The sequence below is a fragment of the Primulina eburnea genome, chromosome 1 (assembly GCF_022965805.1).
Source record: "Primulina eburnea isolate SZY01 chromosome 1, ASM2296580v1, whole genome shotgun sequence".
Classification (NCBI taxonomy): domain Eukaryota; kingdom Viridiplantae; phylum Streptophyta; class Magnoliopsida; order Lamiales; family Gesneriaceae; genus Primulina; species Primulina eburnea.
Genome location: NC_133101.1, coordinates 55,799,344 through 55,813,902, shown reverse-complemented (window position 1 = coordinate 55,813,902; position 14,559 = coordinate 55,799,344). Strand labels below are relative to the sequence as shown.

The 14,559-nt window shown below is 39.7% G+C and overlaps 1 protein-coding gene across 1 annotated transcript; it reads left to right on the top strand.

Annotated features, from left to right (window-relative positions):
- The first annotated feature begins 255 nt into the window (after positions 1-255).
- LOC140814358 (uncharacterized) lies at positions 256-4,227 on the top strand. The gene is made up of 7 exons (XM_073173309.1): positions 256-711; positions 801-3,257; positions 3,336-3,487; positions 3,573-3,638; positions 3,799-3,871; positions 3,957-4,069; positions 4,192-4,227. The coding sequence occupies exons 1-7, from the start codon at positions 666-668 to the stop codon at positions 4,225-4,227; spliced, it is 2,943 nt and encodes a 980-aa protein (XP_073029410.1). The 5' UTR covers positions 256-665.
- Positions 4,228-14,559: the final 10,332 nt, after the last annotated feature.

The following is a 14,559-nucleotide window of genomic DNA, read 5'->3' as shown; positions in this document are numbered from 1 at the left end:
GGAAATCACATAATAACCACCTATAATCACTCATTTGTCACTAATGGATGATTATTTCACATAAGGACAATCTGATACTCGATTAATAACAATTAATACATGAAACAAGGAAATCTGTTCTGGAATTAACTATATTCATACCACTTTTAATGTTGAAGATAAAAAAAATCCAAAAATATTTGCATAATAAATGTCCTTTGAAACATCAATATGCGGGATAATTCCCATTTTCATCCTTCTTGTCTAACGCTTTTCCCATTTCAGGACCACTTCATTGTTGACTGCTTATTTAATCCTTCGTGTATTTAAAATCTGCCCAAATTGGTCCCTGCCGTTATGCAAACGTTAATATTAACGTTGACCCACAACATGTGCCTCTCACGTGATTTTTTTTCTTTTTATGGCAGTCGATTTCTCCCCAAATCAGTTTATTAGTCATCCCCACGACAGCCCTAAATCCCCAAATCAAAGAATCCTTCCCAAATCAGTGTACTTGCCATTACCGATTTGAAAGATCTTTCAGCCCGATTTTAAAGAACTCATCGCATAAGAAGTAAGCAAGTTGTCCTTGATTTATTTGTTGCATTTTTTGACACAAATTTTCATGTAACCTTTTTTTTCCTGGAAATAGTATATTGGTAGATTCGCTAAAGTGGTAGGCTGTAATGGCTCGAAGAAGTAAATTTTCAATTGAATTCACCCCGAATTACGGTAATGTTTTATTTTAAAATGTAATGACTTTGTGGATATATTTTTCGAGATTAATCACATTTACAGGATGTCAATATTATGTTTGTTAGGCTGGATGCGAGAACCCACTCTTGTTACAATTAAATTGTACTACAATGGTTCAATGGAAACCAATCGCAATAGGAAAATGTACAAAGGTGGGAGTACTGGATTCTTTGATTTTGTGGACATGGATAAGATAGGCTTGATTGAACTATGGGGTTATGCTAAGGAAGTAGGATGTCTGGACAAAGATAGGTTCAGATTTTGGCACAAAATCGGTAAATCTTTGACCGATGGTAGATATTTGGAAAGTGATGCTGATGTGGTTGATTTTAGGAACCATGTCCCCAAAAACTATGAAGTCGAAATTTATATTGAACATAATGAACGTGTTTCAATAAATCAGATAGATGCATCAAGTGTTTTGGAGAAACCGAATGAAGTTCAACCGAATACAAGGGTTGGAATGAATGGTGAAGATGATGTAGAATTTAACGATAGTGAATATGATTTCGAAGAAGAAGAAAATTATAAGGGAAAGGGGAAAAATTTAGTCATTGATGGTGCTATTTCAAATGATTTGTTTGAGAGAATGCAAGGTGATGAAGGAGATGATGATTGTGCAGAAATTGATGAGTTAGAGAGTGCATTTGATTCTGAAGAGGAAGCTTCACAGAAATTCCAAATGTATGAACATTCGGAAAATCCTGATTTGAAGCTTGGAATGATATTTGATTCAAAAAAAGAGGCAAAGTTTGCAATAGAAAGTCATTGTATTAGACGAGGGATGGTAGTTAACTTTGTGAAGAATGACAAAAGTAGGCTTCGAGGTGTGTGCAAAAATGAAGGATGTAAATGGGTTATTCATGTGTCACCAATGAGTAAGGACAGTTGCTGGCAGATAAAAACTTTTGAATCCGAGCACAAAAACTGCTATTGGAATGTTAAGAACAAAAACATCAAGTCAAGCTGGTTAGGTGAAACTTTCATGAATAAATTGAAATCAAATCCCAAGTTAGGTACCAAAGAGTTTAGGGAAGAGGTTAAATCTACTTTGAATGTGGCCCTCACATATAAACAAGCTTATTTGGGTCGGAAAAAAGCGTTGAAGCTAGTTGATGGTAGCATAGCGGAACAATTTAGCCGAATAAGAAATTATTGTGCTGAACTGAAAAGGTCCGACGAAGATGCTTCTGTCATTCTGAAACTGATTGATGAAGATGATGGGCCAAGATTTCAGAGGATGTATGTGTGCTTTTCGGCCTGTAAACAAGGCTTTAAAGAGTCTTGTAGACCTGTGGTTGGAGTTTATGGATGTTTTTTGAAAACCAAAAGCGGTGGACAGTTGTTGACGGCAGTTGGACTAGATCCAAATGACAACATTTTTCCTATTGCTTATGCATTGGTTGAAGGAGAGACAAAGGATAGTTGGATGTGGTTTCTGCGGTTGTTGGATAACGATATTGGCTTTGAGAATCAAGATGGTTGGACCTTCATGTCTGATACGCAAAAAGGCTTGATTCCTGCATTTGAGAATTTGTTTCCAAACGCTGAAAATAGATTTTGTGTTAGGCATCTGTACACCAACATGAAATATGATGGATTCAGAGGTGTGGCGATAAAAAATGCTCTTTGGGCTGCGGCTAGGGCGACAAGAGTCGAAGAGTTCAAAAGGCGTATGGAAGACTTGAAGAAGATTAATCATGATGCTTACATATGGTTGGCAAAAAAACCTGAACAACACTGGTCCAAGGCTTACATTAGCACAATTCCAAAATGTGATATACTTCTTAACAACATGTGTGAGTGTTTCAACAGCATGATTTTAGATGCAAGAGAAAAACCAATCATCTCAATGTTTGAAACAATAAGAAATTTGTTGATGGGCAGGTTTCAAACCAACAGAGAGAAGGCCGAGAAATGGGATGGTGTGATGTGTCCGAAAATAAAAGTTATCTTGGCAAAGAATAGCAAGGAAGCAGCTGCTCTTACTCCTTTGATGGCTGATGAGACACATTTTCATATCACAGGCTTACACCAGCAGCACTCTGTTGACCTGTGTAGGATGAGTTGTAGTTGTAGGAAATGGGATTTGACTGGAATTCCATGTCCACATGCTGTTTGTGCTATTTGGTGTAGGCAAGAGAACCCGGAAGCTTATGTACACCGTTTTTACAGTGTTTTGAAATACAAGCAGTGGTACTCGCGATCCATCATGCCCATTAATGGACCAGCCCTGTGGCCTGAATGCCACGTAGTCCCTCCATTACCACCAATGTATAAAGACAAAGTTGGTAGGCCAGCAAAGTTGAGAAGGCGACAACCTGATGAAGTTCCAGCTTCAAGACAATCAAAGCTGAAAGGTGTGAAACGAAACAACAAATGTCGGACATGTGGTGGGTTTGGACACAATCAAAGGAGTTGCAACATATCTAAAGCAAGTGGTGAAGCCGAGACACAAGAAAACAATGAAATGGACAGAGGTGAAACCGAAACACCACAAAATTACAACGAAATAGATATAGGTGATGTTGTGGGGTTACTTTTGTTTTATTTTAGATACTTATTCAAGTTTTAGCATTATGATATTTATCATTTAATAGGTGACTTACAATCTGCACCACAAACATGCAATGAAGCCGAGCTTGGTGCGACTACACAAGGCGACGCACTGTCAGATGAAAACGAAAGATTCATATCCAACAAAAGCGCAGAACGTGCTGAGACAACATTCAAAAGAAGGAAAAAACAGCAGGTTACAAACTACATGTTTTGTATTTTTGTTTGTTTAACTTGACCATTTTTTTTTACAAGTTTCGGTGTAAAATGATTATTTACAGGTAATACGACAACGAGCAACTGGAGTAACAATTAGTGGCAGCTCCAACAATATCTCATCTGTTAATGTAAGTGCAAGTGAACATGTTACATTTTTTTTTGTGAGTTAGATATGTGTCAATTTTTTTTAATCTTCTTACCAGGTCCATAAAATACTCAACAAACAAACGCATGTCATTGTGAAAGGCGGAAGGAACTTCGTATCTATGTCTAATTTGAGAGCTTCAGTGGATGACCGAAGGAAAAAAACATCAACATAACCAATCGGAACTGGTGGTTGAAGAAGTAAAAGTTGATGAAAGTAGTTGGTTGTGGACATGAGCACTCAAAACAAAAAAATAACATGTTATTGTTTTGTTGTATTTTAATGGTTGTGGACATATTAGTTATTTCTTGTTGGATTTTAATGGTTGTGGAATTGGATGTTGCGGTTATGAAATTTGTCTTCTTTTTCCCTGGAATTACTGGCTTTGTATCTTCCTGCATCTCCCTTGTAATGGTATGCCATCATTAATGGAGTTAGTGGTTGTGGTGTTTTTTTTTTCGGGCATCTTCTTTGTAATGATACGTCACCACTAAACTGTGCCACACTACCAAATAATGGTTCTTTTCATCTTGAAGGTTCCATTGAAATATACTTCCACTTTTATACATTAGACACAAGCAATGCAATCGGACAGAAGATGAAAATGATCAATTAGACACAATTGTGCAATCAAACACAAGATGAATATTAAACTCTAGATACGAAGTGCAACATAATCTAGAGAACACAATTGTGCAATCACACACAGGTGGTTGCAATCATAATTCAAATCACATAATCCAGAGAACACATTTAGTTTTACAACAAGTGCAACATAATTGAATATGATAGATGCGCCACATGCATCATCACTCTCCTCCTCTTCTTTCGTTTCCTCACTTAGATGCGCCACCAACAGAAGCAATAACTACTCTATTTATCTTCACCAAGGTGTAGAGACTCTATTATTTCTTTGAGCTCCGTAGATAACTCTTCCATTTTCAGTGCATTTTGGCGACTTTGTCGTTCCAATTCCATTTTAGCCGCTACTAAGTGGGCTACTCTTTCATACTCTTTTGGGTTTTTACTCGAACTTCCATCAGATGTCGAACTTGAACATTTTGCCTCGCTACAGTTATAAGAAGCAGCTCCAACAGATTGTTTCTTCATATAAGCATCGTATGATTTCAATGCTGATTCTCTAGTGCAATAGGATTTGTGAGAAGCTCCACTGTATTTATTCACTTGCACTTGAGCCTCCTCCCAATTGTCGTAAACACCGGGTTTTCGTCCAACATATACAACATATGTTTTTCCCTACAATAAACAAGAATTTTAAAATTTCGAAAAAATATTCATAGGATAACGCATGATAAATTACAAAATACACACTAAAATAGTAATCATGCTACTAATAATCTGCTGAAAAATTTCAAAAAAAAAAACGAAAATTAAATATACATATGTAGGATAATTAAATAAAACTACACCAAATAAAATAAATCCAAGTATTATAATTATGATACCATGCTGTGTCTGACAAATTCGAAAAATAGTGCTAACCCACCTACGAAAATTCTACTCCAAAATGTTGAGATAGAGTACATATATATATATATATATATATATATATATATTCCATTAACGATTAAAGATCAATTAATATCCACTTCAAAATGACATAAAATATCACAAAAAAATACTGGTACGAACACAATAATCGAGAACCTACAGCAAAAACATGGAAAATAATGAAAAGCCATCACCATTGCAGATGTTGCAGAATTTTCTTCTAGTTGGCCGTGGCTTTCGAATTAGGATTCTTTGATTTGGGGATTTAGGGCTGTCGTGGGGATGAATAATAAACTGATTTGGGGAGAAATCGACTGCCATAAAAAGAAAAAAATCACGTGAGAGGCACATGCTGTGGGTCAACGTTAATATTAACTTTTGCATAACGGCAGGGACCAATTTGGGAAGATTTTAAATACATGAAGGATTAAATAAGCAGTCAACAATGAAGTGGTCCTGAAATGGGAAAAGCGTTAAACAAAAAGGACGAAAATGGGTATTATCCCTCAATATGCCATTCAAAAGATTACATCCACAATGATTTTGATTGAAAACAAGTTATGCTATATGGGTTGGCTCACACTAATTGGATATCACTTGAATCAGTACTCAGGTTATACAGTTATAATCCATATAAGACTACATGTGTGTCGTTGCATTAAATATTTCTTAACAATGTTTTATTGATTTATACACCATTGCATTGTGTTCAATCTTATATTCTCTCACACATATGGTAATGGACAGTCAGTACACAAGTAATCACTCGATGTGGTAATTGACCTTCATCAACACACTATTTTATCATTTGTTACCACAAACCTTAAATTAGCTATGTATATACTCCAACAAAGCATCAACTGCTCTGATACTCCATGGATGGGCCCACTAATCTTGGCCCATCCCTACCCCAAATGGAAGACAAGCTCATCAAGGGCCCATGTATTCTCCTATAAATACCAGGTTTGAATGTACAGTTAATTCATTCACTATATTATTTTTCAGCAGCACCCTTAGCTCCTCTCCACTCATATCCTCAGTTTCTGACTTGAGCGTCGGAGGGACTACGACAGGACACCCTCCTAGCCTCCTTCTAACTGTCTTATTCGTGATTTCAGGCTCATGATAATTTTGAAACATGCGTCTGGACTAGTGACACTTGCTGGAATCGGACCCTAAATTTCCCGTGAATATCACTCGGCACCGTCTGTGGGAAGTTTGAGCTGAGATGTAGAGATGGTAGGTAGGAGATGGAGCAGAAGAACTAACACGGCATCGTCGCGTCCTCAGATGGGACCCGAACAATCTTGTGTTGAGATGAGACAGGAAAAACCGCATCTTGAGACGATGCAGGAATAACCATGTCTTGAGACGAGGCAGTAAGAACTTCGTCAAGCGACAAGAGCCAAACAACCTCGTCATGAGACAATATCCGAACACCCTCGTCACGAGACCGAGGCCAAGCAACCCCCTCCCAATGAGAACGTAAGTAACTTGACCCTGGAACAATTGGGTCGATTTATTACCCAAACAGTAGACGAGGCCATGAGAAAGAAGCAGGAATCTATGTTTGCTGAAGAACAGGCCACTCGCAATGATCGAGAAGAAAATGTTGAAGGCCACCAGAGTAGGGTTGAAGAGACGCAACTCCTCCCAAACGAGGAATATGGATATGGGAGAGATGTGGAAGGAAATACGAATGTTGAGGCAGTAGGTGGGAAGCAGAACATCAGATCCCAAGAGAGGAAGTCCTTTTTCGCTGGTCATTTTAGAAGAAGGGCTTCGTCTAAATTTCCGACAGTCGAATATAGGGGAATACGACGGACATACTGACCCTGAGGAACACTTGGGGAGGTTTGAGAATGCGGCTCTGTTACATCAATATTCAGATGGTGTCAGGTGCAGAGTATTCCTAGGTATTCTAGTGAGGTCAGCTCAGCAATGGTTTAACACCTTGCAACACAATTCCATACATTCTTTTGAGGATTTCTCTACAGCTTTCTTGCACCAATTTTCCAGCAGCAAGAGGCACCAGAAAAACTATTTGAGTCTGTTTGTGATGAAACAGCAAGAGGCTGAAACGTTGCGGGAGTTTTTCCAGCGCTTCAATAGTGCAGCGCTGGAAATACCGGCGGCTACCTCTGACATCATGATAAGTACCTTTACCTAGGGACTGAGATGAGGCGAGTTCTTTAAATTGTTGGTCAAGAAACCTCCATCAAGTTATGATGATCTGTTATATCGGGCGAAAAAATATGTAAATCTAGAAGATGCCTAGCGGCATAAGAGGATGGAGCAGCGGCCTGGAGGAAGTAGAGTTGAGAGAGCGGAAAGGAGAGGTAGGAAGAGAGGAGCGGGCAAGAAGGATAAGGATAAAGCTAGGGACATAGGACAATTCTTATCACATGTTCCCCTGGATAGGAGTCGTGACGAGGTGATGGAGGTGGGAGAAGTCGCGAAGGGTTAAGAGAAGTGCTAAATTGCCTTCGCGGGACAGACGAGAAGGATCCGCATTCGGGAGTCTACCGAGGTCTCGCCCATCCCCTAGGCGTGGTCCAGGACCTCATGGATAAATCAGAGGGTCGGGGGGCAGAGAGGGGAAAGTCGAGGTCAAGATATTCCTCGGGAGCTCGTCGAACCGAGGAAGGGAATGAATGAGGATAACCACCCTACGAGATGAATGATTCATATGATCTTGGGGGGTGCTACTCATAGAGACTCCGAGCGGGCTCGGAAAGCACACGGAATAAGGTTGAGGAACTTTGAGATATCCAGGGATGCAGACTTACTACAAGATCTCATCATCAGTTTTGGTCTGAAGGACCTCCGAGGCGTTGTGGCTTCACATAATGAAGCCTTGGAGCTGACGACCATCATGCCAATCATGACGTGGAAAAGATCTTTGTTGATAATGGAAGCTCCGTGAACATTTTGTTCAAGATAACGTTGGATCATATGAAAGTGGAAGGATTTGAGTTTGAGCCGGTTTCCACCCTGCTATATGGGTTTGTAGGACACTCCATCCCGTCTTTGGGTCAGATTGTTCTTCCCTTATCCTTGGGGAATGATCCTCGGCGGGTAACTAAGATGATAACCTTCGCGATGGTAGATATTCCATCATCGTATATTGGAAACTTGGGACGGCCAGCCCTAAAAGATTTATAGGCCGTAGCTTCCACATATCATCAGAAGCTTAAGTTTCCCGAGGGAAAAGGAGTTGGAGTCTTGTGCGGGCACCAAAAAGTCACACGTCGTTGTTATGAAATAATAGTGAAGGAAGAAGAAAAGAGAGGTTTCGAGCATTCGCGCGGAAGCTTAAGCTCAGTCTTACAGTTTTAGAGTCATTCAGAGAAGCTTCAAAGTGGGTAACTTTGTCTTATAGAGGTACAAGAGGAGCAGAGAGGAAAGTTGGAGAGTGCGTTGGGCAAGAATCTAAAGAGGCCCGAAAACGCTTTCGACCTTAATGAATAATAATATTGACTTTATTTTTGATGTATTTCGTTTCTGAATTTGTCTTACGTTATCAGTTGAAATGTAATAAATCCAAGTTCTTATATTAAGTTCGTGAATATTTTTGTATTATGAGGATGATATGAATAAAAATTTACCTACTTAGGCTGCGCCTAGTAGAGGAGAAGAGTGGGGGAGGAGAAAAGTTAAAGTTTTCCAGTTAAGACGTTGCCTAGCAGAGGAGCAGAGTTGGGGTGGAGAAGAATTTTATTTTCCTGCTAAGAAATCGCCTAGTAGAGGAGCGGAGTTGGGAAGGAGAAAATTTTATTTTCCTACTAAGGCAACGCCTAGTAGAGGAGCAGAGTGGAGAAGAAAAATTTTATTTTCCTGCTAATGCATAGCCTAACAGAGGAGCATAGTTTGGGAGGAGAAAAATTAAATTTTTGTGCTAAGACTTCGCCTAGTAAAGGAGCAAAGTGGAGAAGAAAAATTTTATTTTTCTGCTAAGGCATAGCCTTACAGAGGAGCAGAGTTTGGGAGGAGAAATTTTCGTGCTAAGGGATCGCCTAGCAGAGGAGCAGAGTTGTGGAGAAGAATTTTATTTTCCTGCTAAAACATCGCCTAGTAGAGGAGTAGAGTGGAGAAGAAAAATTTTATTTTCATATAAAGCGTCGCCTAGTAGAGGAGCAGAGTTGGGGAAAAAATTTTTATTTTCCTACTAAGGCATCGCCTAGTAGAGGAGCATATTCAAGGAGTAAAATAAAATTTTCCTATTAAGGCATTGCCTAGTAGAGGAGTAGAGTGAATGAGAAAATTTAAATTTACCTACTTGAACTGAGCCTAGTAGAGGAGAAGAGTTGGAAAGGAGAAAAGTTAAACTTTACCTACTTGGGCTGAGCCTAGTAGAGGAGTCAGAGGTGAGGAGGTGAATCCTTTATTTTCTTGCTAAGGCATCGCCTAGTAGAGGAGACTGGATGATGAGGTGAAACTTTTATTTTCATGCTGAGGAATCGCCTAGCAGAGGAGTCATAGGGTGAGGAGTTGGAAATTAAATTTTATTTTTCTGCTGAGGCGTCACCTAGCAGAGGAGTCGCAGATTGAGGAGGTTGAAGTTTGATTTTTCATACTAAGACCCAGTTTAGCAGAGGAGTTACGAAATGATGAGGTGAGATTTTTATTTTCATGCTAAGGCATAGCCTAGCAGAGGAGTTAGGGGGTGAGGAGGTTGAAGTTTTATTTTTCTTGCTAAGGACTATTTTAGCGGAGGAGTCAAGGGCGCGGGGAAGTTGAAATTATTTTCCTTCAAAAGCTTAGTAGAAGACCTTGAAGATGGGGGCGACGAGGGCATACCGTGTCAGAAAAATGTATTTGGTTTGTCAATAACGAAATATGTTTGTCGCTGCAAAAATTACGGGGATCGACCTGGTATTGGCAAAATCTCTTCAGAAACCAAGGGCCGCGGGCGCAGGGCGAGTGCGAGGGCGTGCGAGGGTGTGTTGGGTGAGTGTGGTGATTGGCAAGGGGGCGAAGGCTTTTGAGATGGCATGGGCGAGGCAGGGGGCGAGCACACACAGAGCAAGGATGAGGGCTTGTGGGCGAGGCTGGTAGGGGCGAGGGCGTGTCAGGCGCTCGGGCGTGGGCGAGAGTGGCAGGGGAGAGGCTCTCAGGCGCTGGGCAAGGATGAGGCACTCAAGAGAGCGTGGGGAACGAGGCGCTGGGCGAGCGGGAGAGTGTGGCAATGGCAAGGGGTGAGCTGGCGCGTGGCGTTGGGCGGGGATGAAGCGCTGAGCAAGGAGGAAGCACTGGGTGAGGGGGCGTCGGGCGAGCGTGGCAGAGGCGAGGGGCGAGCTGGCGCTGGGCTGGTGTGAGGCGCTTGGGCACTGGGCAAGGAGGAGGAACTCAACGAAAGCGAGCACTGGGATGAGGGTGCTGTGGGCAAGCATAAGGAGGGGTGGGGGTGCGCAGGCGAGGGCGGCGAGGCGAGGCGAGGCGAAGGAGGGGCAGGGCGAGGGCTTGTGCACACTGTGCAGGCGAGGCGCGCGAAGGGCAGGGCGAGGGCTTGTGCGTGCTGTGCAGGCGAGGCGCACGAGGGGCGAGGGAGGGTGGAGTGGGCGAGGGAGTGCAATGACGAGGGAGAAGGAGGGGCGTGCAAAGTTGAGAGGCGTGTGGAGAAAGAGAGGCCGGCGTGGCTGCGAAGGGGTGAGGACGAGATAGGCAAGACGGGGCAACGAGTCGAGGCAGTGAGCAGTAGAGGAAAACTGCATAATTCACGCCTTGTAAACCAAGGACAACACAATAAATCGAACTTCGAACATATGATTCAGTTCGACTCGGTAGGGGGAGACTTGTGATATCCCATAGATGGGCCCACTACCCTTGGCCCATCCCTAGCCCAAATGGAAAACAAGCTCATCAAGGGATCAGGTATTCTCCTATAAATACTAGGTTTGAGTGTTCAGTTAATTCATTCACTATATTGTTTTTCAGCAGAACCTTTAGCTGCTCTCCACTCATATCCTCAGTTTCTGACTTGAGCATCGGAGGGGCTATGCCAGGACACCCTCATGACCCCCTTCTAATGGTTTTATTCGCGATTTCAGGCTCAGGATAATTTTGAAACCTGTGTCTGGACTAGCAACACTTGCTGGAATCAGACCCTAAATTTCCCGTGAATATCATGCTCTATTTCACGTATTCTTTAGCATTAATCATGTAACATAGTTGTCTTCTGATGGCAAGAGAACCAATGTGTCCAAATAAGTGGTTGTATAGGGTTACTATGTTTAGGAGAATATATAAATAGACACAAGGTAATAGACTATATATAAATCAAAACATATTTTAGAGATCTTGGGTACAACATTGGGACATCTAAGTTCATATGGATGACAATGATATTACTTGTGCAGTGAGTGAATTGATATTCCTTAATATGACCCAAGTATCCAACCCATAATTCATCGGTTGCTCTTTTTCATGTATTAGTTAGCAATAATCTGGTACCATATAGGGATGACAATTTTCCTCACGGGTTTGGGGCCCCATGAGGAAAACCCTAAATGAGGACGAGCATCCCCGATTTTTTCGGTTCGGGTTCGAGATTTTTTAAAATCTCCGAAATAATTCAAGGCTGGTATGAGGATGTTATCTCCATCCCCGAATCCGCCTGAAAATAATATTTATAATTAAAATAATAATATTAATAATAATAATAATATAATAATATTATTATTTTTAAAAATATTAATATTAATATATATGAATAGAAAATGATAAGTTTTGGTACGAGCCCCGTCTTGCAACATTAATATTTTTGAAACGAGAATGGGGATGACAAACCCATCCCGCCCCATTGCCATCCCTAGTACCATAGTTATCATTTTGATTATCGGTGGTTACACTGATTATGAATCAAACATGGCAAAAACTTGTGTGAGACGGTCTCACGAGTCGTATTTTGTGATACAAATCTTTATTTGGGTCATCCATGAAAAGTATTACTTTTTATGCTAAGAATATTATTTTTTGTTGTAAATATTTGTAGGGTTGATCCGTCTCACATAATAAGATCTGTGAAACAGTCTCACATGAAACACACTTGATAAGGCCAAATCTTATAAAGATTTTAGGGATTTGATTTGATAATATTTGTCCTTATCTAGACTTTTTATCCCTAATTATATGCTTAATTGAATTAATAATTGTAGATTTAAATAAAAGAGGAAAAATGATTAAATTTGGAAATAAAATAAATCTACAAGACTTCAAAGAAAGAAAATACCAAAGGAAAAGAAATAAAATATTTTTATATTTTATTATCTTGATATTATTGAAGTTTTGATAAAGATTGAGTCTCATATTTGAAAATAAAATCTACAATCTTATTTACAAGGGTTAAGTTTGAGATGGGCTTAAAAAGAAATTGGAGGATTAGGCCCATGAAGAATTATAAAAAGCAGCGTACGTGACCAGAAGAGGAGAGGCGCACTAAAGAGAAAAAATTCAGCGCGGAAGGGACATAACGGAAGAGAGAGGCAGAGAAAGAAGAGAACGTACAGGAAGAAAGAAGCGCAGAAGACCGCGGAAGAAAGGAACAGAAGCTACTGTGAAGTAACACCAGCGCGGAAGAAGGAAAAGAAGGGAGGAAGACAGAGGCAAAAGCTGAAGGAATTCCTCACACACGTCTAAATCATAGAGAATTTCTCTTATTCTTTCTTTATTTTGTTTTTTTTCTATGAACTTAAATATGACTTTTCACTTCTATTTTGAATTCATGGAATAATTTTATTTAGACTATGACCACAATAGGGCCAAACAATATTTTATTTGATATTTGTTTTATTTACATTATATTATTTTTCTAGATTTTAATTATTGATTGATGTTAGTTTAATATTTCTTGTTAATAGCCTGATCAACTATTTACATGTATGTTGATTAATCACGAATCGGAAGATGATTGATTAAATATAGCAACAAAGACGTCATCAACACATGGTTAAACTGACTAAAAATAGTATTCGGTTTCAGTGTGCGGTTTTAGGTGAAAACTGAAATTCCACGAAGATTTAATGCATTTAAATCTAATTAAATTCTATTAGAAATAATTGGACTATTAGACTTAAATAGGTTTATTAACTCGAGGAATCGTTTAATAAATAAATTTGGGGATTTCACCGTGATTATCAAGAATTAAATAATTAATTGAATTTTAACACGTGTCGACATAGTAGAGTTTGGTACCGTTGTGTGTCTTAGTTATTTATTTGAATTTGAATCCCTCCTTGATATCTGAATCCGTCGTTTTTAATTGCAATTATTTTATTTAAAGTTTAGATTAATAATCCACATATCATCTTTTTATTTATTTTGTCTAGCTTAAGTTAAGTGATATAAATTCTAGTAATTAAATATTAGTCTTTGTGGGATCGATACTTGGACTCATCATCCATTTATTATAACTTGACCTAGTCCGCTTGCTAGATTTATTACCAACCGAAATCGTCGGTCAAGTTTTTGGCGCCGTTGCCGGAGACTAATTTATTTAATATTGGAATAAATTACTTATTTGAGAATAGACATTTTTTCGAATTTTTTTTCTATTTTATTTGATTTATTTTTATTTTATTGCGAGGTACTTCAAGATGGATCATCGGGGAGTGTTCACGAATTTTGCCCAACGATACTCAGAACCATTCTATGCTGCTTGGGGGAGATTCAATGATCTGGCAAACAATTTTCGGTTTCATTATTTTTCAAACTACACTCTTATTCAAATTTTCTATTTTGGTTTGGATGAGGCAACAAGAAGTTGGGTAAATTATGGGGCTTTGGCAACTGGTAGTCACTTATTTAATAGGGAATACAACAATGCGATGCACTTGTTAAATGAAATGGCAGATTTCAACTACCACTGGCATTGTGATCCTTCACTGCAGGGTTGGAGTCACCAATATCCTCCACAATTTTGCCCCAATTTTGTAAACCAACCATTTGAGCAACAAGAAGAGCGTAGTGCACATTTAGATGAAATCATAGCCCAGTGGGAGAAGATGGTCAACTCTTTGTGTTTCATCGATGAACAGATTGAGCTTCTAATGCAACCAGTGTCCGAAATCAAACAAGAGGATGAAGCGATTTTTGTCGATCAAATAATGACCAATCAGGAAGAAGAATTCTATGAGCAATCCCTATGCAAAGATGAGGCATAATTGAAGCTGGAGGAAGAAGAATTCTTCGAGGAATCCATACGCAAAGATGAGGCAGAAGTGAAGTTGGAAGAATTCCTATGCGAAGATGAGACAGAAGTGAAGTTGGAGGAAGAAGAATTTTTCGAGGAATCCCTATGCGAAGATGAGGTAGAAGTGAAGTTGGAGGATGTAGAAGAACACAAGTCGAAGGATTTGAACTCATATATGGTCTTAACATATATTCCACCAGCA